This window comes from Acanthopagrus latus, chromosome 21, assembly GCF_904848185.1.
Source record: "Acanthopagrus latus isolate v.2019 chromosome 21, fAcaLat1.1, whole genome shotgun sequence".
NCBI classification, from domain to species: Eukaryota; Metazoa; Chordata; class Actinopteri; order Spariformes; family Sparidae; genus Acanthopagrus; species Acanthopagrus latus.
In genome coordinates, this window is record NC_051059.1 from 23,931,607 (window position 1) to 23,956,414 (window position 24,808).

At 44.1% G+C, this 24,808-nt stretch overlaps 1 protein-coding gene across 2 annotated transcripts in view; it reads left to right on the top strand.

Annotated features, from left to right (window-relative positions):
• The first annotated feature begins 278 nt into the window (after window positions 1-278).
• The window catches only part of LOC119011853 (contactin-associated protein-like 4), a 97,565-nt gene continuing 73,035 nt past the window's right edge, over window positions 279-24,808 (top strand). For both annotated transcript variants that reach the window (XM_037085283.1, XM_037085284.1), the window contains exons 1-2: window positions 279-844; window positions 24,460-24,570. In XM_037085283.1, coding sequence (XP_036941178.1) covers window positions 760-844; window positions 24,460-24,570 — 196 coding nt within the window. In that variant the 5' untranslated portion in view covers window positions 279-759. The remainder of the gene's footprint in view (window positions 845-24,459; window positions 24,571-24,808) is intronic.

Sequence of the window (24,808 nt, forward strand, 5' to 3'; positions counted from 1 at the left end):
GTCTTATTATCTATTTATTGTCTTAATTCCTTTAATTTCTGTTATTGAATTATCTTTTTCTATTTCATTTTATTCATTTATTTACTTTTTTCCCCTTTTCTGTGATTTTGCCTGTTTCATCACTTTTATTAATTTTATTATAAAGATTAATATTATTAATAATAAGTCCTAAAATGACACATCCATTTTTTTTTCTTTGAGGCAATTCAGGACATTTTTTTTTTCTTTTTAGCCCAAATTTTTGGCTAAAACTAATATTTTGCACGACCCTGCACATGTGTTAACAATAAAATGCACCAAATATAAACATGTAAATGTGTGATAAATTCTACAACACGGTTAATTTGTGTCTACAGTGCTGCATATTGATGCTGGACCACAGAGCCGAGACTGGCACCCTGCTTGGTGGGATCTGGCCCGATAAATGGTGACCAGCATACGGCTTCATTTGACGGCAGCACCCGCAGTGGTGGAGGGGAAGACTGGAGGACCAAATCTGACACAGCAGGTCCTGGAAACAGAGGGGACTGACGAGGAGCAGGAGGAGGAGGAGGCGCTGAAGTTGGAGCTGTGACCGCATAGTAAAACCACCCCTCTCTCTCTCTCTCTCTCTCTCTCTCCCTCCTCCCTCCTCCCCTCCTCTCCTCTCCTCCCTCGGTCGGGTTTGAGGAGATCTCTCTTGGAGCTGGAGAGGAGAGGTTGGCCGTCTCTCTCCTCCAGCAGCCGCCGGGCTTCTCTGCCGCCTCCCGCCGCTTCATCATGGATCTGTGGACTAAAACACTCGCTGGGATTATCGCTCAGGTCTTCCTGCTCCTCTGCAGCTCGCTCGGGACAACCGGAGAAGGTGAGCCGGCTGTGCGCTTTTACACTTTCCTCCCCGGAGGAGACGGAGCGAGTCCGGGCAGCGCGGACCCGGAGGGGGCGGCTGTAAAACCAGGGGGGGCTCCATCCTTCTGTTGCTCCACCTGGATGATACACCATTTGTGTTTTCTGGATGTGGTCACATCTCACCTGTTTGTGCCATTTTCTCACCACATTTATCCTGGATTAAAGTGCGGGGCTGTGCGGGTTTTGCGCGCGTCGGTTGCGCATCAGCGGTCTGTTCAGGAGAAATATGGAGAGTTGAGGATGTTTGATGTGAAGGATGATTGAAGTTTATCATCTTCACGAGATCTGGATTCATTTATACGATCATTACATCATTATCATCACAACAGCAACGTTTAAACAGGACGAGTCTTGTGCGTATTTATGTAGAAACCAACTTTAACGCAGCGCCTGTGCTTTGGTTCACGTATGTCACTTTATCTTGATCAGGTGTTGTGTTGGTTCTGACTCTCAGGCTCTCTGTGAGCTGGATCTTCCCCTCCTGCAGAGCTTTGCACATGCAGGATGCAGCAGCAGCAGCAGCTCTGTGGCTGTCGGGCAGTGAAAAGGTCTCAGCTGTGTGTTTTTACCCTCCACAGGCTGACAGGAGCAGCATGTCCACTGTCTGTTAGGAGCCACTTCACCCACCATGTGCACAAAACAAGGTCATCTCTTTTTGTTTCTGGTTGATTTGGTGCTCGGAGCAGCACAACGGTGTGAGCGTGGAAGGTGTGTGTGAGGGGTTAAAGGTGTGTGTGAGGGGTTAAAGGTGTGTGTGAGGGGTTAAAGGTGTGAAGAGATGGTTTGATTCTGTCATTTCTGTGACAGGCGGGGAATGAAAATCTTTCTCTCTCCCTTTTAATGTGTCAGAACTGACATCCACGCTGGGCAGTTTCCAGCTCTGCAGCTCCGTCAGTGTGTGAGTGTGAAATGTGGTGCTGCTGATGGTTTAGATGAGGAGGAGGAGGAGGAGGAGGAGGAGAGCGAGGGGGGAAATCCACCAGGGGAGAAACAGGACGAGGGGAGGAGAGCGAGGGCAGTGATGTATGTCTCTCTGTAATCAAAGCAGATGGCAGGAAAAGTCCAGCAGCCCTCGACTGTTTTTCCTCCCCTCTGACACACACATCTGGTCGCTCGCCCCTGTTTTCTGCTCTTTATTTAACCAACCTTCTGACCTGCCTCTTTAACTCTCTCTCATCTCTTCCTTTATTCTTCACCCACCTGTGTTCTGCAGCTAAACCGAGCTCAGACCTACAGATCTTTATTTTAAACCCCAAAGTCGCTGTCTCACTTTATGTACCCGTAAAACACTTCGCTCAGTGCACATATCATATTTCTTCATTAAAATGCCACAACGAGCAGCAAAACTGCTGGTTATCCAACGTTAAAGAGACTTAAATGGAAACTAAAAGGTGAAACTGGATGTTTTGATATTTTTTTAATCTGGATTTTTCATTATTTTGCCAGAATGTGATGTCAAAAAAAATGTTTTAGTCAGATCTTTAACTGTGAGACGACGACAGAGACAGATAGCCCTCTGTACTGTTGGAAAGTCTGAGTTATGGTTGGGCGCTACGGTTCATGATACCGGTACCAGGATCGGTACCATGTTGGACAATATATAAAAGAAAATATATGAGCAGCTGTCAGAAGTAAAGCAGCAGAGGGCAGGAATACGCCACTGCAACGTCAAGTCTGCCTGATCCAAAGAGGAAGAAACACCAGCATCATCTGTTGTTTTGTGCTTCTGTACTTTAATATTTCACTGTAGATGTTGTGAAATTCTAGTTCTTTTGGTTTCAGACAAACTTAAAACCGTATCAGACTGTTTAAACAAACTAAACAGCATGTTGGAGAGGAAATTAAGATGCAGCTTGTCACCAAATAGCGAATTAATTCCATAATGATGTTGATGAAGTTGTTGGCGCATCATCACTTCACAGAGGAGCGTTCAGCTCTCCAAGACGGGTGTGATGAATTGAGCTGAAGCTGCTGCAGGTTCACTCTTCTGCTTTTAGACGTATTTATGTCTGACCAGGTGTTTCCTCAGGTGTCGCCCTGACTCGCTGTAACTTATAGCACAGACAACATCTCTTTCTCTCCGTAACGTTCCTCTAAAGATGCTCTGTCATGTCCCACTATTGCAAACTGAGTCAGTCCTCGGTCACGATAACTCCTGATCGAAGCAAAGTGTTGGAGCTGATCTGGAGCCAGTTTTCCCTGGCTGAAAAACAGCTCCTCTCTGTCTGGTTCCAGAGTAGGAACTGGCTCTGAACCAGCACCTTGGTGTAAAAGGGTAGTCAGGTATCAGATTGATTTAACCAGAATCCATCAGATTCAGTCAGGAGTTTGGTACCCGAACGTAGAACGAGGGGATGCGTGAGGAGGAGACAGGAGTGTAGTTTTTGGGTGGGAGGCTGTAAAGTTCCTCATCCGTCCTTCCTCTGTTCTCCTCCATGAAAGAAACATCTCCAGCCTCCTGAAAAATACCTCATCCTGTGTTTTCCTCCCGCTGTTTCCTCTCCGTCGTCCTCTTCTTCTTCTGCTGCTTCTGACTCAGATCTGCTGCTGACTCTCAGTCTTCTCCCGTCTGACTCGTCTTTCCGCTCGTTGCGCTTTTTCTTCCCCCTCCTGTTGTTTCCCGTCTTTCCTCCTCATTTGTCCTCCCGACACGTGTCCCTGTTTCTTTTATTACCTGCAGCACTGTCATCCTCTCGCCTCTCTCCCACCTGGATCTCTGCCCTCCTGCTGCAGCCTCTGAATCAGAGAGCTGCTGCTTGCCGACGTGTCGCTTCACTCCCTCCTCCTTCTCTTCACCTTTCTAGTTTCTCTCCCTATGTTTTTCTCCCTCCTCCCTGTTTCATGCCCACATCCCTTAATCTTTCCTCCCTCCGTCTGTTTCCCTCCCGCTGCTTTCTTCTGTCATTTCATAGTTTTTTCATTGCAGGGAGGTTATATTTGGTTTTCGGCTAGAGACTGGTGCCGAAATAATACTTCACTGATACCTTTTGTTTGAGAAATGCTATTTTTTAAAGAGGCAGGTGGAGCTACATGAGGTCAGAGTGTGTACATGTCCACACAGTCCCGAGGAGACGACTGATCATGCCAAATGTCAGCTGTATATCTGATGGAGCTGGTTGATCAAAGGTTTAGATACTCCAGGCTCTCTGCCCGAAGGCTTCAACATGCTCCTCAACATCAATGAAATCTTTTTTTCTCTGTGTTTTGTAGCCGACAGTTGTGAGTCAAACCATCAGTTCGCCTCATGTACGCGTCCTTGTGATGCACTGGTGGGATTTGGGCATCAAGTGCTGCAAATTCCACAACAAAATGTATTTAATTCAACACAAACGCCAGAAGAAATGTTCGCTAAGTACGTTTCTGCCAAACCACAGATAAGTTAAAACTGAACGTTTCTTAATGTTGCGCGGTTTCACTTGTTTGAGGAGGAGTTTTCTCTTTTCTCTTGTCACAGCGCTGTGCTTACGTTCTGTTGAGTTTAGGCAAAACCAACCTCTTGGTTAAGGTGAGGAAAACATCACAGCTTGGCTTAAGACACCTGTTTTGATCACCTGGATGGAATTGTCTCCAGGTGTTAAAAAACATCCAGCGGTGTCGACTCGATCTCCTGTTGGCCATTTCGTAGCCTTGTTTGCTTTTAATAACGTCACCACCATCTCCCTCCACCTCCTGACGTGAAAGGTTGTTATTAAATATACAACGTGAACACGATGTGCCACGTTTGGTACAAATGTCAACCTTTGGACGTGATTGCTGACATTATATCCTGGAGGCTGATGGAGAGCATCCATGTCTTTAATATCTCTGTCTGGTGCGGGCACTTGAAGCCGGCAGTGATTGCTCAGACAGCAGGGAAGACAGTCGTCCTCCAACAGAAACCATGAGATGATCTTTACAGCACAGTTGAACACAGAAAAGCCCCGTTAGTCACTGAAACTGATCCTGAGTCTGAGCTGCTCCCGTCGGGGAGACAAAGACTGTTGTAAAACTGAGAGATCTTTGTTCTGGTGCATGTAAAAAAAAACACTTGGTTAGGGTTAGGAAAAGATCGTCTTTTGGTTTAAAATACCTGGTTTTGTCGCCACAAACGCAGCAGGAAATGTGCAGACATCTTGTTTAAGATATTGGCGCTTTCATGCTATAAAATATTATCCCACCTAGCTTTTAGTTTCCTGTTTCCAACTGATAGAAACAGTTGGTGACCATAACCTTGACCGACCCGAACCTTAACCATAGCACCTTCTAATTGTCCTAGAGAACAGATAAGACGGGTTTGGTGTCAAGCTGAGGCGGGAAATTTGTCTTCCGTCACATCCAGGAAAATCTAAACCTAACCAGAGCAATAACAGAAGCCTAAAGAGACACAAAGACAGCTGCAATATAAAAAAAATGTAATGTTTGAAGATATTTCTGTTTTGCAGAAACACACATTTCCATTATCTATTAAGGTGATTAGCTTGGAAACAAACTGTCTTCATGTTAAAGTATAATATTTACTTGACCCGTCCTTCTCAACCTCTTTCCTACACAGACTTCATCTCCCGACAGCATCACCTGACTTCCTCCTTTGCTCCTGTTATAATTACCCCGGCTGCTCGAGCGCTCTGTCACTACAGCATAAACAGAAACAACAAGTTGTCTTTAAAGCGCTCGCTGAAATGACGGATGCCGTTCTCCTCTGAGACCTGCGGTTACCCAGAACATCCTTCTTAGTGCAGCTCTGCGGAGGCTTTAATGAGCATCTCCGCAGCAGCAGCATCTTTCAAGCTTTCGACACTACAGTCCGGTCTGACGCAGCAGTTTCATTCCCTCCGGCTCCGTCGCAACAATTCAGTGCAATCTTTTTTTTTTTACAATTTATATGTTAACCATCTTAGAAAGTCTTTAAAATGTGTAAATTATGGACTGAAATCTCCAATTATCTTGGTGTTTTCTTTTGGTGCAATCTCTGTTTTCTGCTGCCGCTCATCATCTTTTTTTCTTCTTCTTTTCTAATTTTTTTCCCCCAGTTGTCTCTCGTCCTCTTTCTGCCTCCGTCTCTGTCTCTCTCTCTCTGTTTGTCTCGCCCGGCCTGACCCAGCAGCACACTCATCATGTACGGACCATAAACCACGGCGGCATAATAAGTTTTAAGGCTGCGGAGTTGGACGGATGCCAGCCGCTGGGTTCTCAGACTCGGCTTCACATCTTCCTTCTCCTCCCCGCAGACAAGCTCACTGTTCATTACGGAGGTGGTACTAAATGACAACAAAGTAGAAATACATATTTGAGCAGCCACAGATGGCGCTCCGGTGACTTGTTAGCTGGAGCATCCAATGAGTCAGCGGTGATGAGATTCATGGAAGTCAGTGCGTGAAACAGCTGCCCCGCAGGGCCGTAAACTCACTGTGCGTTTAATCGCCTGCTAATACTACAACACGGAAGAGTCGCTGTGTGTTTTAGCAGCAGATACCAGCAGCCAAATGACTGAAATCTGAATAGCAAATGTGTCATGAGCAGCCAGAAACAGTGATTTTTTACTAATTTTTGCTTGTTTTAATGTTAAAGGAAACAGTGAGACGTTCTTTACGTGGAGTTTAGGGGTCACAGCTATTATTCCTGGAGCAAGACTGAAACTTCAACTGCTCCCAAAAAGTACAACTGATGCGCTCATACTGTTTTTTTTTACTTGATTTATCGATTGCTGGTGAGTTTTTCTACAAATACAACAAAAGAAATGCTTCACTAAACCTTCCTTTAAATGCATTTCAGGACTTTTCGAGGTGCGTCATCCACTACAAAGGACTGAAACTGCTCCAAGATAAAATAGAAACGACTCGATATATAAACGAGGCGTCATTAAAAACATGTCACTCCTCTCAACACACATCTAGAAAAGACCTTGTGCCTGGAAAGGATCGCAGCACCTCAGCAGTTCTAGTTTGTTGTATGGGATTGAATGTGTGTCATTGAATCAGAATCAGTCAGGTTCTGTAGAACTTGAGTCACAATAATAACCCCCCCAGAGAGTTTTCAGAGAGAAGCTGGTTTCTTCTTTCTTTACTGTTTATTGGTTCGATGCTGAGACTTTAATTGTGCCCCTCAGAAAGTTTTGTTGTCTCCTGACTTGTTTTGTTCTGATTTACTCCGCGGCTCCTCTGAGCCCTGCGCTACTTTGGGAATGTATGTCTAGTAGTAATTACTGGATTTAATTAGCCTGGTTGTATGTTCGCTTTTTTCCCTCAAATGCCTGCAGAAAATCTGTCCAACTCTTTTTCCCTCATTAGACTTCATCTGATTCTGAGGACGCACTCTTGGTTTTGCTCCAAACGTGTCAGCCTGGAGGACTTTTCTTGTTTATCGGGGTTATAAAAGTGTCAAATGTTTCTTTCGTACTCCTCAATGGAAATTATATTGATGTACAGTAAAGGTTGGTGGGGGGGGGGAATCTGATAAATCTGCCTCGAATTATGTCACTTAATTCAGCGTCTGTTGGGACTGAACACAACATCTCTAGGCTAGCAGTTAGCATTAGCCAATCGATAAACGTTCGTTTCGTTTTGGTCGTTAATTCACACGAGAACGGCGCATTTGGTGTCCAGTTGCAGACTCACACTGCCACCCACTGGCCTGACGTGCATACTACAACGATTTGCGATCATTTTTGTTCATCCGTGTGCTCGAGGATCTTTTCACGGAAGATTTACGCAAGAAAAACCTTTCTGCTTTTAGCAAAACTGTTGTCATGTGAACAAAAAACATGTTTCTTTTAGCTAAAAGCAGACTTTCTCTGTTCTTTTACTGCAAACTGTTCCGTGTGCATGTTGACTATTTATGTGTATTGCAGGTTTACGTTAATTAGATCCGACCTCTGTGTTTAAGACACAAAAAGCAATCGTTAACAGAGAGACGCAGCTGCCTTTAATTACAAGAGAAGCGTCTGACCTGCTGTCTGCTGTCACTGCTTCATCGGGTTCAGCCTGTAAAATGATCAAATAAGCCTTTTTATCATTTAATTTCCTGCTTTATAAAAGATAAAGAAAGATCTCAGAAATTAATTCTTGCCTTTACATGTAATCCGTCAGTGAGTTCAAGGAGTACATCTCGTAGTCTAAAGTCACACACTTCATTTTCCATAATGCCTCTCGAGATCAAAAAAAAGCAAAATTGGTCCCCCACATCTTTCATCATGACGTCTTTTATGTATGAATGCTGAACATTGGTCTAAAATGGCATCTGTGGAGGAAAACTCGTGCTGTGTAATTGTGCAGCGCTACATTTGAGCTTGACAATAACTTACAGAATCATTTTTTATAAACCTCCTATACAGTCGAGCAGGTAGAAGGAACATTTATGAACAACAGCTGCATTTCCTGTCGAAGCATTTATCGACGTTGGATTTTTATTTTCTATACAGTAAAAATTCAACCTTTGGGTTGTGTTGCGTACTTGAGCTGGCGGCGATGTCACAGAATAATGTTGTTACAGCAAAGACAACATGTATGTGATAAAAGCGCTCTGTGAACTACATCAGGACATTTAACCTGCAGTAACCTCCGCCGGCTCCGTCTCATTCCCACCTATCAAATATTAATGTGCGCTGCCGCCGCTGACACGACAGCTCGCTGAGCATTTTCTTTTCAAAATCAGAGCCCAAAGATGCCGTGACATGCTCGATACTGACAAGATATCACAAGAATATTCAATATAAACACAAGTCCAGTTGGAAACTGGATCAATGAGAGCAATTAGGTGAACAAAAGCAGTGAAACTCTGGGCTGGAAAAACAAAAGAGTCTGACGAAAAGATTTTCATTTTACAGTTATATTACCGATTGTTAATTCAGGGTGTCACAATTTGACTTTTGATCATAAGGTCATGATTTCATAGATTGTTTTAAAGACGTTCACATCTAGATATATAGATCAGTTAAGTTCTGATGAGCTTTGTGATAAATTTCCTCGTATGTGTTTGTCTTCATGTGTCTGTCCGGCACGTTGGCATGATAGACGTTGGTGCTCATGTTTATTCATGTGCATCGTCTCTTCTTTGACTAAAATAAACAAAATAGAAGGATTATCTTCCAGCAACACCTTGACTATAACACTGTGTGTGTTTTGCAGGATATTGTTGGGCAAGTTTGAGTGATATTCACCAAAAAAATATAAAAAAGATGCCAGAGTTAAAAAAACCAAACACCACCACCCAATAGAAATGTAATTTGTTACAAAGGTTGGTTTGTTCCCAAACAAATAAGATGAAAAAGTTAAATGCAAAATAAAAATTGATGAGGGTGTTTATTGACCATTTAAGACGTTCTGTGCAGTAAATGGCAAGTTAAAGTGACATGGAGACAATCAGTAGAGTAAAAAAGGAATTAAACCTCACATCACTCCTCGATTCTGCAGGTGCAGCTGCAGGCTAACAGTGAGCTAGCTGTGTTGTCTTTTGATTTTGATGATTGAAAATAAAATGAACCCTGTTGACTCCTGGTTATTGTTTAACGCAGCCTGAAGCACTTTTTCTTTCTCCCTCGTCAGTCCTGCCTGCTGTGCACCAAACTGCACCGAGGGAGAAACACTCAACACTCGACAGTTTACTCAGTTCATCGATCTTTTCACGGCGATGCCACGTCGTTCAATAGCCTTTTATATAACTCTATCAAATGTTAACTTGAAAATTAAATAACAATGTCACTATTACCCATTAGTTCCAGAGGAGTTATTAAATCAAACAGATGTACATAGAAACTTGAGTTGTTATTGATAGAGGAGGATTCAGACTGGATCGATTCGGAGTCCTGTGAGAAAGAGAGCGAGGATGAGGTGAGAGAATAAAACTTTAATGGGGGGAAAATAAATAAACAGACGCACGAAATCTAATATATAGTTCAGAAAATACACCCAAAGTAAAGTAAGTGAATTGAAGTGGTGTCGACATAGAGGATTTTAGACCGAGACTGTGTTTGTAAGAAGGCGAATAACAGATCTGATACCGTGAAATTTAACTAAATTGAGCAAGAATCAGAGAGACGAGGACGTCGCAGGTGAAGGACGATCAGATAAAGAGTCTTTAGCTGATAGACGGAACATTTACAGCATTTAAAAAGAACAAATGTTACAGTTGAAGCTTTATATTTAGAAAACGGGTCGATAAAAAGAAGCTGCACAGAGCCAATTTTATAAAAAAAAAAAAAAAAGACCTTCTATCGTCTCGATGGAAAAACCTTTCAGCCCCCCGAGGAGTATCCGCCATTTAAAAGCCAATAACCAAAATCAAACAAAGAAAACCAGAGCTTCATGAAAACCAATAAGCTGTCCTTCAGTCGTTTACTCCCCGAAGAGCCCAACCTAAAGCACATCGTTCAGTGTATAATCATCCACGCATCCATGTCTCAATCGAAATGTCAAATGTTGAAACACTGTCTCGGGTTGGGAAAAGATGGTGGTTTGGCTTAAAATACCTGGTTTTGTTGCCACAAACACGGCTGGCGATGTTAAAACACTGAAGTTTGTAGCTGAAGACATCTGGAAATGTCCTGACCTCTCGTAAGACATATCCAGTTTTTTTTCCTAAAACTACAAACATGTCAAATGTTTGAACACTATTAGGAAACACGGGGTAGGAACAGATGGTGGTTTGGCTTAAAATACAGTGCTTTGTTGCCGCTAACATGACTGGAGACGTCTTGGTGTCTCATTAAAACCACCTGGATGTCCTGAAATCCAGTTTCATCCTTAAAAAAACGCTAAAATGCAAACTGCAGTAGCTTCCTGCAATGACATTAACAACCCCCGACGCCTCCTGACATGAAAGTCAGCTCGTAAATATGTGATGTGAAATGAAAAACAAACTTCCACACTTCAAATGTGAGAGTGTGATGACTCTTTGAACAGCGTGAGCTCTGTGTGAGGACTTGTTTTTTGATTGTCTGGAGGACCTCAGCAATCAGTAACTTCATTATCTGATCAGGTTTTTCATGTCTCAACAACATAAATGTATGATTCTCGCTGTTTAATACAGGCCTTTAGTTGAATTTCTAGGAAATGTTCATATTTTCGTCAAATCATTAGGTTTTATTTTGGAGAGTAGTTTCTTCCCTGCTGTCTCAGCCTCATCAGGCTTCCCTGTTGTTTCTATCTCCCCTCTGAGCTGATTTAGAGCCACTGGAGTGTTTTGCTATAATCATACCCTAATGACAGATAATCTCAAGAACACTAAATGATTTTAATCCCAGCCTAATGACAGATAATACCGCTACACTCCCGCTGCGCGTTTGTGGGCTGATTTGCATTTTTCTGCCCTCGTCCCCTCTGCGTTTGAATGATCGTGACTCGCTGTTCCCTCTGAGTCACCGCGATTCTCATCCTCTACCAAACTGAATGAAATTTAGACTTTGTAGTCAGTTTTACTTTCTGCCTGCAGAAGTCAACTTCTTAAGAATCTGTTTGTGGGTGAGAGTCAGGTGATGGAGGCTGTCGAGGAGGTGAAATTCATCCATATTCAGGCGGTTTCTGCCCCGTTGTCCTGTGATTAAACTTGATGAGGACTGACGTGATGGACAGGTAATCATATTTTCTTCGCCTTGAACCTGGTGACCGGTGTCTCGGCTAATGAGGCTGTGTGATCTGCATGGTTTTGGTTTATTCACACGCTCAGTGTTAGAAGGAAACGGTTTGATTATTCAGCTCCTGCAGGCTGTGAGGGGATTTAATATGAGTTAACATTAAATTATTGAGATGCTGGAGGCCGAATGGTAAATTCAGGGGTGTTATTACTCACCCAATGAAGGCTATTCAGTGCCTTAAGAAAGAGTTGGTTATTTAAGCCGCGGAGGCTCCGGGGGAATATTAGGAGTGTTTGATTAAATCTCTGAGCTCTTGAAGCATCCCAGATGTTTTTCAAGGATTAATCTGGTATAAGAATGCTGAAATACTGGAGCTCATTTCAGGTGTGGTGAAGCCTTGATTAATGGGAAGCGATTGCTTCTCAGTGAATTGGTGGTTTACACTGAGAGGAGCAAAGCCATCGCAATTTGGTGTGAATGTGGCAAAATTCCCAGTAAACCCTCCCGGTCCTTTGTGATTCATGAGAGGGCAGCTTCAGCGAGGAAAAAAGGGAAGTGGCCTAGGATGAATCGCCTTCATATTTCTTCTTTAGTGTCATTTATGGAAATGCGTGCAGGCAAAGAGGAGCCATGAATGGGATCTGATGAAGTCAAGGTTACAGAGCGAACACGCGGCCACCAGTCATGAATCAGGATTTATTAACCCGTGAACGGGTCGTAATTGAGAAGCTGACGGAGGACCGCTGTCCATCCGTTTGATATCAGGACCTGCTGCGTTTGTTCAAGGCCGTCCCCAGAGGAAGTCTGGCTCCCTCCCCAAAAAACAAAGATGAGGGCCATCTATCACGTAGCGTTGTAGACATTGGAGATGACACGCTGTCACTTCAGATACCCGCTTTCATCGGCTGAGGTCATGATACTCAGTCACGGCGGGGCGGCAGACTCGAGCAACAAATGGGTTTTACTCTTACAACTCTATTTGCACCGGCGGATACATTAGTTATGACTCTCGTAATTGGATATTTTACTGGGGACATTAAACTTACCAACTGTAACTGCATTAGTTACCAAGGTCACCATGCTCCTTCGGTCTCTATTACTGCAGGGATTTTTCTCCGGCTAGACGGAGGGGGAAGTCTTCGCTTCAGCTGGTGCAGAAGATGACACATTACTTCAGAGAGCAGAGAGCACAAAAAGTTTAGAGTATTTTATAACAGAGGGTAGAAGTTTTTTTTTTTGTTTTTTTTTTAAATAATCAGTCTGATAGATTGTGTGCAGTGGTGAAACTTTGGCCTGAGGGTGGTGAGAAGGTGTGATGGTGTAATAATTACCGTTAAGATTAAACCTGTGGTCATCTCCAATGTACTGGTCATTGGTTTCCTGTGTTTTGTGTGCAAATTATGCATGAAATCATGGAGTGAGTATGAACATAACAACAAATCTATGATAATCTTTATTTTTTTTTTACCTTTATCATGCAAGTTTTAGGATTAGTGGATTTGTGATTAAAACAATTTTGATAGTAAGGTGATTTAAAAAAAAAAAAACGGAGGCAAAATCAAGATCAGTGATTGAAAGGATGTGAGGGCGGCTGTGGCTCAAGGGTTATCGGAAGGTTGCTGGTTTGATTCCCCTGGTCTGCATGTCAAAGTGTCCTTGGGAAAGATACTGAACCCACTGGCCCACTGTCTCTCATCCACTAACGTAGCAGGAAGTTCTGTGGATTTACTCGTTGCAGATGTGAGTTACTGGTGTTTCCGGCATCGGCTCGCAGGCTAGTTACGATTTTGCAATGTTTACATCTCTGCACGTCGCTATTTATCATTTTAGATTTGATTATAGTTGGACTCAAGCGATTCGAGTTAATGATACCAGAGATTTGCGACTCACAGGTTATTTTAAAGACCCGGGTTAAAGATCCGGACGAGTCACGATTCATTCACCTGTATTTATAAGGTTTGCTGTCTGACTTTGTGTTTGAAGGCAGCAGTGTATGTTCCTGTTCTGAAGCGCTACACTTGGTACAGTTTTGTTTAAATGTGCTGCACATGTTCAGACATTCTCTCCTGAAAAGATATTCACAGTGTTACAAACAACAAGCGACAGAAATAGCTGTCAGGGTTGTTCCGATACCGACACCAGTATCAGAAAAATGCCTCCAATACGAGTCCTTTCCTTTTTCTTTTTATTAGAAACTCCCTGCCGCTTCCCTGCAGCATCCTCTACACCTGTGTGCAGCTTGAGAGGGAGGAAACAAAAGACAAAGTGTCTTGAGAACGTCTCTAGTAGTTGTGTCAGGATTGAAAAAAGAGAGAAGTTAAAGAGAACTTCAAAACCTTTGCCTCTTCTTCATTTCCACACACCCGGCCGGTCGCTGCTTGAACGTCTGATATTTTTCTTCCTCTTTACGAGGCTTTTATTTATTTCTTCTCATACGCCAGCAGCTCAGGCTCTCAGGTGTAGCAGGATCACAGTTTAACGCTCTCTCTGTTGTGTGTTGTTTTGAACCCGGTGACCACAGCTCTGCAGGCTGCTGCTGCTCTCTGGCAGCTGCTGATGAGAAGCAAGCAGGGCCGGTCGGTTTGCATCAGAGAGGAGGACGGAGCTGAGTCAGTGGCCATTAAAGACAGAACGGCGAGGCTGAATTTCAATACAACGGGACGGAGCTTAATCGGAGTTAAGGAACAGAGGCGAGGAGGGAGGAGGAGGAGGAGGAGAGGAGGAAGAGCGGTGTGAAGTATGAGAGGATAAACTTTAGGGGTCAGAGTCGGCCGGCTGTCTGGTTGTAGTATTCCCTCTGTGTTTCTCACAACTGCGCTGACATTTTCTGCTGCCTTTCCCATTTCATCCCTCGCTGACTTTGCTGTGTGTGTGTGTGTGTGTGTGTGTGTGTGTGTGTGTGTGTGTGTGTGTGTACGGGCCGCCATCTGCTTTCTGGATGCACCGCCACACATCTCAGAGATGATGTGACTTCATAAGGCGACAGCAGGAGGCAGCGGAGGAGGAGGAGGTGGAGGTGGAGGAGGACAAAGACAGGAAGGACGACAGGTATGAAGGAAAGTGAGAAATGTAGACGGAGACGAGAGGCGAGCAAGAGAGGAGGAAGACAAGGAAAGTGGAAGGAGGATGGAGAGTTGAATGAAAACAGGGAGAAGGAGGGAGGGATGAGAAACTTTGTGTAGCTAAAAGTTTCCCGTGTCTGTTTTCCTGCTGTGACATTCTCAACCGCCTCCACAATTTCACCCCGCCGGTGTGAGTGTTCAGCATCGGCTTCCTGCAAGACTGCACTGGTATAAATATTAAAGCCAAAGGCAAAAAAAAAGGATCAGATATATGAGATTAGTTGAATCCGTCCGTCTTTGAGTCTTTGCCCTGTTGTACCTGATCTCGTGCTCGATTGCCGATGATATGAACGTAAAGGTTTCATCAGACAAGGTCTGACAAATGCGTATCAGTGTTTCTGAACAGGTTTTATCAGCAGTCACAGACCGAAGCGCCTCAATCAGAGCAGCGACGCGTGCATGTCACTGAAATATGTGTCTGAAAACATTTGAGGTGGCAAACAGCTGACGCGGTAAACAAATCTTAATTAGCACTGACTAGTTTGACTAGTTGGATTGAGTTTCACGAGTCCCGGATGGACCCTCGCACTGGACTGCAATCCGGTGGACCTACAACCAGCCAGAGCAGCAAAATGTTGCTTTTTATACCAACAAAAAATTACATCTTTTCGATCCATCAGAGATAAGTAAGTAGTGACGATGGCATGAACATGACTTTCCCCCATCAGTCCCTCAATCTCAGTGTGCTGCTCACTGTTCTGGACTCAGCGTTTGTTTCACTTCCGACCCAGGTCCCACCTGATCCGGGCTCTCAGAGCGGGCCGGTCCTGGTGTTCAGCAGCTGCAGGAGCTTTTCCAGGTCCTGACCGCTCACATCACAACAAGCGTGATGAATTCCAACCCGGAGACACTAAACAAAGCAACAAATCAAATTTCTGCTTTAGTTGTTGCATTATCTACTCGGAGATAAAAGAAAAATTGACCTCAAGCTTCGGCGGGAGATTAAATTAAAGGCAGGCAGAGAACGAATGTGTGTGATACCGGTTCTGAGTGGAGAGAGTCATTTGTCACTCTGCGTTGTTTGTGGTGTAACAGATCTTCAGTCCGGTCGGATCAAGACTTTCACATTGTATAATCGTTTCATACTTAAATTTCTATCCCTTCACATCGCAGACATCATCCTTCACACGCTCTGACAGCCGATACTCACCAGCATATCCACTATTTCTGACCAGTGGCCCTAATTGGTGTCTGTCAGTGTTTTTATTTATTTTTTATTTTTTTGCCCCAGTCGACCCCAATTAAACTGTCACATGAAGGTTTTAGCAGTTCAGTCTAAAAGTTCTGCATCGGCGCCTCGTCTCCACAACTTCTGGAGAGAGGACGGGAAACACTCTCCCTCTGAGTTAGAGAGATCTTTAGTGTCCCGTGTGTTTCCAGCCTCGGGAGCTGTGAGCGTCTGAGAGGCAGCAGAAGACGGAGAACATCACATTAACTGCAGAGAAGTTTTTAAAGAGCACTTATCTTCTAATGTCTCCTGAGGGAGGACGGCTGTAAAGTCAAAAAAAAAAAAAAAAAAAAAGCTACTAAGTGGATGCTGCGACTGCGGCTCCTGTTGCGGTTTAGCGAGGGCGTAAAAAGGCCGACACACACACACACACACACACACACACACACACACACACACGCGCGCGCGCACACAGATGCCTTCGGTCACGACATCCAATCTCTCCGGTTCGGAGCTGATATAAAACATGTGTTATTGCGCTGCGAGTGCGGAGATGTTTCTTGCTCTCTGTGGACCAGTTGAAGGTGTAAAAGATCTCAGGTTACAGCGAGCATGTTTCCCCTCACCTTAACCAGATTTCCCCTGATAGATCTCCTCTTCTTCTTCTTCTTCCTGCCCACCAACCAGCCTCCCTACTGGCCCACAATTGTGGTTTATAGATCGGTGATGTATCTGCTGAGCCTTAAAGTAAATGAGGCAGGGAGGTGCGGTGTTGCCTTGTGTGGATGTGTCGTTTAAAGCTCAGCGTCGAGACGAGTGGGGCCAGCAGCAGCACTTTAAGATTTAAGATGCTCGGTCTCTGGTCTTTGATTGGGTTAGAGGAGGATTCACACTGCAGCATCAATATAATGTCAGTTAATTGTCATTGTTTGGGTTTTTGATTGACTTATTCCTCTGTTTTATTTTGTAGTTTCTCTCCTTGTGTGTCACGTTTTACTTTCCACTTTCTGCCTGTGTTTTTTTTTGACTGCCTCATTAGTTTCACTTGTTTCTTTCCCCTCTCTGTTTGTCAGTTCATCTGTTTTTGTCTTGTACTTAATTTAGGTTTTTGCTCAGCTGTACCTGCCTTTGAATGTGCCTCTACCATCATTTTGTAGCCTTCTTTATAGCCCACAATCTCCGCAGCCTATTGATAAGCAGCCTCTTTGCACCAGAGTTTGAAGAACAGCCGTCACGCAAGACTAAATAAAGTCAATCAAATTGGCAAGTGGACCAGAATGCATCCTTCATGTTGGCATTATGTTAAGCAGTGCAGCCACTCGAGAGCCGATCTTGCCCTCCACTTTCCCTCCACCATCATCCGACTCACATTTCCTTCCCGTCCGGTCTCCTCCCAGCTGTTCTGCAGTAACCGTCTGTCTCTGTGCCATCATACAGATGTTTAAAACTTCTCACCGACTCACAGAACTTCTCCCCAAAAAGTTCTGACAGTTTTAAAACTTCCTCCTCTTCGTCCTGCGTCTCGCTTGAGCTGCTGGCTTCACAATAACAGAAGTATAACCTTGAGACCGGGAGAAGACAGCGCTGTGACACAACCGAATACAGTCACACAACAACGTGAGCATTAATATATTGATGTATGGCCGAGCTGCAACTTCACACACGAGTCAAAAGACAGAAAGTGCAGTGAGCTGCTCCAGCACTCATTTGCATAAAACTAGTTTTTACCATAAGCTCTTCTCCTGGTGCATTGCAGGGTTTTCAATCTTTATGAATCCCCAGTGTCCAATTCACTAGTTCATTTTTTAAATAAAATTAGATTTACCGAGGAGCTCGGATGATGCACATATCCCTCTGCTGTGTATTTTCTTTGAATGACAGAGCAAAATTTCTTTCTTTTTTTTTTTTTTTTTCCTCCCCTATGGAGACGAGTTGGTCTTCTGCTCGCTCTCTATTAAAAAGATATTTACAAGCCAACATATTCAAATTATTTACTTAGTGCAGCTGGTGAATTAGTAGATATTATATTACACATATCTCCTCCTGGAGCCATTAGTACGAGTGATGCAGCCCGCAGCTTTCCCTCTAAATCTGCATAATTCTGGCATTATTATTCACAGCGGATGAATCTGCGCCTCGGCAGCTGAAGTCGTGGCGAGCGGCTTGTTTCTCGGCAGCTTGTTTCAACTCTCTGCCCGCCCCTGCGTGAGCTGAACCTGGCAGTTTAAAGATGAAGAGATTTAAAGCGTTGATGTGGCCCGTCGCTGTTTTGATCACTTCATTTAGTTGATGTCTGTCTCCCACGCGGCCCGCCCACGTGGCTGCTCGGTGTGACGAGCCTCGACGAAGGAGGATTGTTCCGTCCTTTTCAAAGGCAGCTGCGGATGATGTAACGCTCTAATGAGTGCTGCATGCGTCGGGTGTCTGTGTGGGCTCGTGTTCTCGCACATACATATCGCGCTGCATGTACATAAAGAGCTCATTATCTTAGCGGGATGAATCCTGAAGGCTGGACAGAATCGACTTTATGCAGAGTGTGTTCGACAGCTGGATGAGGAGCTGCAGACGAGGAACAAACGTTGAGTTTTGTTAGCGGTGAGAAGGTGCTGAGCGTCTCGGCTTGGTAGCTGTCAGACAGTCTGGCAGCTTCCAGCCAGAGGTGTCTGTTTATAGGAAGTCATGCAGGGAAGTAGTTCTTCAAAGAACCGGGGGGAATAACAAACTGTAAAATAGTAAATAACAACTGCGTATATTTCCATGTATACAACAATTTGTATATATACAGTTTATTCTGATACTTGTGCTCATCTTTTTTCAGTTCTTTTGAGATTGGAATAATGTGTTTTTTTTCCATATTGATGTCGTGTAAAATGTTAAATAGCATTTAGATCGTCATGTAAATAGGTTGCTTTTCAGTGTATTCTGCAGTAAGCCTGCACAATTCTTCATAATCACAAGAAGACCAAGTGCAATGTCCAAATCACAGAGGCAGCAAGTAATATGTGATGATTTGTCTTGAATTCTGAAGAACTGAAGTTTCCCTGGTCCACAGATCTTCTTCTCCAGATGTAAGACAACATGTGTCTCGGTAAAGACCCCAATAAATGTCACATCATCATAATTTCAAAAAGATGAAAATGAAAATTGGGATGTGCAAAATCCCCATTTCCGCTAATCACGATTTATCTTGCAAACCACAGTATCTGTCAAAACAGTCCAATTATGTTCTCGTTCAGGAAGTGTGAGGTCTAGTTCGCTCTTTGTAACTAGAACAATGTGGTTATGTTGAGGAAAAGATTAGCCTCGTTGGGTAGGTAAACAAAACAGTCATTGTTGGATGACATTGGATTTTTTTACTAACCGTGAGCTCTGAGCGCTGTGACAGTCAGAAAACCAACCGTGCTGACAAAAGTTAAAGAAAAAGAAAGTATCTCACTGTTTGTTTGTGTGCTGTCTGCAGAGAGGAGCGGGCCGGAAACCCCCCGCGGGTCAGACTGGAGGTAGAGAGTTTGGCGGATTAGTAAAATGAACATTGACGTTTTCTTGCTTGAGGATGATTGTTAGTGCTCTGGAGCAGCAACAACCGTCGCACGGAGCCTCATTATCCTGCTTACCGCTACGAGCTCTGAATGGCTAAATAAGTGGACTGAGAGGCGCTGAACTCTGGGTTTGTGGGGCTTACAGAGCTCCGGAGTGCAGGACCTTCAGCTTCGCTGCTGTTTGTTGAGGTGATGGATGGAGCTCATCGGTATTCAGGGTTTTTTTCAGCTCTGTACTCAGCAAAAAAAAGTAAAGAAGTGGACAATGCAGTGATTATCGTCTGCCACGTCAGAGTCTGAAGGCCTCAAACACCCGCAATCGTTAAAAAAAAATCTTTTTTACTGTCGCCGTTTGTCATTTCAGGATGACAAACTTGACGATGAATGTGCGGATGAACCGGCCGGAGGGTGAATGATGTGTGTCCAGGAGGATATTTGATTAAAATGAAAAGATATTTCCCATCACTCAAATGTCAGCATAATAGCTTCCTGCCCCTTGCTGACTCACTGAGTTCTGTTTGACTTTTATTGTTTCACCCGAGGCAGAAACTCTTTTTTTTTTCGTGCGTGCCAGTATTAGATCAGCTAATGCTCTTATTCTGCAGATCAGTGGAGATAAGAGCGCAGAGTCGCTCCTCATATTCTGTGATAGATTGAAGAATCGTGTCTTCCCGGAGCGACATATTCTTTTCATAAATGTTGCTCCTGGATTTGAAGTGCTCTTTGTCTTGAATCATGGTTTATTCTGCTGTCGACAAACTATAAATGTCAGTGGAAACTGAATGTGCCCACCGTAAGAAGTCGAGGCCGACTGAAAAAAAAAGAGAAAGAAGGTGCGTTTGTTTTCGTGCAGAGGAGGAAGGTGCAGGAGTTTAATATTCAGGAAAAGCTCTCTGTTCTACACAGCCGGGGTCACTGTCGAGGTTCGGTGGCTGCAGAGTCCAGCAGGTATTCAACATTTAGCTCCATTTCCCTCTGAGCTGTCGGTGTTTGTGCTCCACTGGTCACACTGTCAGGGACGTCCACTCTTAAATGCCAAAGCTCTGCAGAGGAAAAGCTGCCCGGTGTTTTTAAACTCCTCTGCTCTCTCGCTCTCTGTGCTGAGTGTTACCTCAGCGAGGATGTGCTCTCACCACACATTATCTCCTCAGGGATTACAGCACTCGCTTCTGGAGAGCCGTCCCTCTCATTTCACCTCTTCAGACGGCTGTAATTCACCTGCGTTTCACGCTGAGGGCTCCCCGACCACCCACAGTAACAAGTGTCTGTGGGGCCCAAGGCCTGCGGGGATAAAGACTATCAGGAGGAGCTTCAGACGAGCACAGAGCTGGAGGCCTTCAGATGATTGTTGAGTAGTCGGACCGCATGTAAAGCAGCGGTGTTAAATATGTATGAGGCTCGAAATCACTCGGTCACTAACAAAAGAATGACTTAAGACTGAGTCTGAAGTGTGATGTGACTGTACATCGAGACGCTTGAAGAAACTGACTCCAGACTCAGTATCAGAGCCGCAGCGTCACTGAGGTTCAAGCTGCAGGACTAAATATTCACTGATTGTAAAACTCTTCCTAAACAAAAGGGAAGAAACAACAGCTGACATATTATTATTAACTTGTGAGGTTGTTGTGCTGAACTTCTTTTGTCCTCCTTTTAGCTCTGGTTTGACTTCAGATGTACATGCTCCCCTCGCTAAAAGCTTAAAAAGTCGAATCAAATCAAATCAATTTGATCCATTAAAGCCCAAATTCACGATCACATTTCCTCATCTTCTGTCCTCAGACCCTCAATTCATGTGAATAACCCCCAAAAAAGCAAAACTTTTAACGGGAGAAAAATAGAGATGACATTAATAATTTACAAATGTCAGAGATTCATCTTAAATCTCACCCTGTAAACGCACTAACGCTCCTCTTTAAAGTTTGAGCTCATCAGGCGGATGAAGACCTTGTGCTGTTCAGATGAAGTGCACTGATGTTGACGGAGTAATCAAATCTAACACCTTGTTGTCAGAGCTGTAGTAATTGGCTCTTGTCTCAGAGGTGGAGAACAGCGTCCATTAACAGAGAGGCTTCAGACGGAGGCGGCGTGAAGCCACAGAGGAAAAGAAAAAAGCCATGAATACTTACTGAGCTGATGGTCACAAATCTGTGAGTGTGTCGGTGTGAATCACAGCTACACTGTGCAGACTGCTGACCATCTCATAAAGCAAACATCCATCTCTGCTGTGTGTCTTTTACTGTTATATGTTGTGGATTATTTGTCCCCCGTTCTACAGTTTGTTTTTTTTTTAACCACTGACTGTATAAAAATCCGGACCCGAGCTCCTGGATCTTAAAAATGGGAGCCAATAAAAGAGCAGCAGCAGTCGGCAGGAAATAACATCAGCAGTTAAAGTGTCTGCAAACCACAGATACGTCCGAGGTTGACATTTGAACTAAACGTGGCATATCACGAGCATGTTATGTGGTTATTCTCCACCTTTTACATCAGGAGGTGGAGCGGATGCTGGTAGGTTACAAACCAACAAGGCTGGCAAACGGCCGACGTAGTTTGAGTCACCACTGGATATTCTTAAGGACACCTGGGGACATTTCTGGCTGTTTTAGAGGCAACAGAAGTGGTGTTTTTTGAAGGAGACCGTAGAGGGTATAACAAATCCAAACCATCTTGTTTTCCGAACCACAAAAAGGTAATTTTTGTGCCTTGACCTAACCAGAACATAAACACAAGCGAGAGACAAACTGCAGTTCAAACTTTTAACAGACACAAAGAAACAGACTTAGCTTACATTTATTCTGGCGAATAGGTTGCACAAAAGTGCCTCAAATCTGAGTTCAATCTAATGGCCAGAAGGAGGCGACTCAACTGGTTGCATGTTGCATATAAGCTTATGAGAAAACGACCCTTCTTCACATTTGATTTATTACCTCAGTGACCAGATTCCTGGTAAGTTTAACTTCTTGATCACTAATTTCAAGTATAGTTTTTTTTAAAAATTTTGGTCCTATTTCGAGTAAAATCGGTGATAAAGCAGGATGTGCTTTAGGTTGTGGCTACCACAGTGTGTCCTCGGGTTCTCAGGCCGATCCAATCAAGATATCCTCTCCAGCTCTGCGCTCTCGTCCAATTATTATCACCTCTGGCTCCAAAAAATCCTAAAATGCCGACGGCCAAATACTGTCTGCCAAAGGCGAGGCTTCAGAGCCACAGGGAAGTGACTCTGAAGGAGAGAAGTCAATTAAAACCAGCTTAGGTAACATTAATTACGGCATTAATGTGTGATATATGACGTTTTTATTGCAGCCTGTCGTCCCTAAACCATTTAAGTGTGAACCATGTAAGAGTTCCCTCTGACATCGCTGATCCGTCTCCGTCAGCAGCCAGCCTGTAATGAGCCGGTCAGGACGCCATTCATCTCCACAACACGACACGATTACAGCTTTCATTTATCCATCTTGGCACAATTACACCGTTGGTTCATCCAGGTGGACGTTATTACATTGTTCATTCATCTCGTACGGAGCCTTTACAGCTGAAAGACCTGTTTCCACCTGCTGAACACTGAAGTGGAGGCAGCTCTGACACTCTGCGTTTTAACGTTCACTGCATCAACAGGTTTTTGGGTTTTGTTTTTTTTTTTTTAGAAAATTGCAGCCTTTGCTCTCATGAAACCATCAAATCCTGACTGGATAAACTCTGCAACTCAACAGGTTTTCACTCAGGCTCCAAAGATGGAGAATGATGGACCTCCAGTTATCCTCGGTGGGGTTTTTAACCGATCTGTGCTTCTGACTCTGGTGAAAAGTTTAAACACTTCTCGCTATTTACACTCGTGTTAACAGAGGAGACAATTACTTTGCGTCTGCTGACAGACTGAGGCGTCATGTCAAAGGCCTGTTTTCCACTCAAACCTGCAGATCTGTGATAAAACTCCTCTCCCCTTCAGCTGCTCAGTGGCGTTTATCACAGGCTTAAAAATGTGGCACTCCTGCTCTGTTACTTCTGGTATTCTTGCCTTTCTGCACCTCTAAGTGCCGCATCACTCAGGATAAGTGTTATTTGGTACGTCTGTTCGACCGTCGCTGCAGTTCTGAGTGTCTCTTTCGCTCTGAAAGATGAGCGCACGCTGCTGTTTTCTCTGGATATAAAAACCTGGATTTTTGTCATGTTTGTCCAGAAAGAAAGTACGTGATTTTACTTGAGTGTGTACTTGAGATGTTTGTGTTAGCATCAGATCACTGGATAAAACTGTTTCTGTGAGTGTGGGATGGAAAAAAAAGAACCGAAATACAACCGAACTGATGATAATTAGCTGTATATCCAAGATCAGCGTCTCAGTTTCAGGCATTATTGTCTGTAACTCCACTCAATCAACATATCAAAGTCTGTTTACTCGCCTTTAGGTGCACGGCTGCTTATTTGAACAAAGTGGTTTAAAGCCTTTCGTGGCTCCAGAGGGAGCTGCATTGAGTCGGACTAAACTGCCTCGAGTGAAAGCAATCTGAAGACTGCAGGTTTGAAAATTAAGAAAAACTGCGTGGGTGAGGAGGAGAGACCTCTGCAGCCTCCTCGTCTCTGCTCCAGGCGGGCAGCTCGAAGTTGCATTAGCCCTTTAAGCAGTAAAAACATTGTGAGGAATGAAAAATCTCTCATTCTGTTGCATCAGTTTTGAGCCTTTTAGTTCCACATGTCCGTCAAGAGCCTGTCAGTGTTACAACAGCCGATGAGCGGCCGTGTAGACGAGTGACAGTTTTTGCACCTCAGCACTTGTTTTTGACTGTGTCATGTGCAAAAAGTTACTGTGAATAAGGGAATAAAGAGCTATGATGAGGTTTTTCCCCTGCTTTTCTCAGACAGGGGCGTTTTGAGGTCATGAAATGGCGTTTTTCTGCCCGGCGCCTTGATATTTCCTCAGAAAAACAAGTGTCAAGTGTTTATTTTCAGTCATGTTGTTCTTATATTTGAACTGGGAGCAGTTACAGGTCATCTGCAGGCTTATTTTTTCCAAGAAAAATAAATAATTTAGTGTGTGGGTTACTCCTATAGATCGATGTTGGAAACCCTCACAGAGCTTCTGACAGCTTTTGGGGGAAAACAGTTCAGCTCGTATCCTGTCAAAAAAGTCGAGAACCATCCTTGTCCTCGAAATGTTTGAACTAAGTGTGCTTGTTTTTCTGCTTTCTGATTGGTCGACAGAGGTGTGCGACAGCGCGCTGGTGTCCAATCTGCCGCCGTCGTCCTTCCGGAGCTCCTCCCAGCTGTCCAGCAGTCACGCTCCGGGCTTCGCCAAACTCAACAGGAGAGAAGGTGAGGAAGAGTTCGAAAAAAAGGCTGAAATGATGTGTTTGTTGTGGTTGTCTTCAGGGTTTTAGGGGGTTAGAATATCGTTTGCTCTGCCTGTAATTGTTTCTCAAAGATGGGTTGTGAGCGTCTGCGTCCGTCCGGTGAAGTGTGATGTTTTATCTGAGGCAACAGAGACGACGCAGCGGTGCCACATCTCCTCTCTGTTACTGACAAACTGCTCTGGTTCACTTTAGCTCAGTGG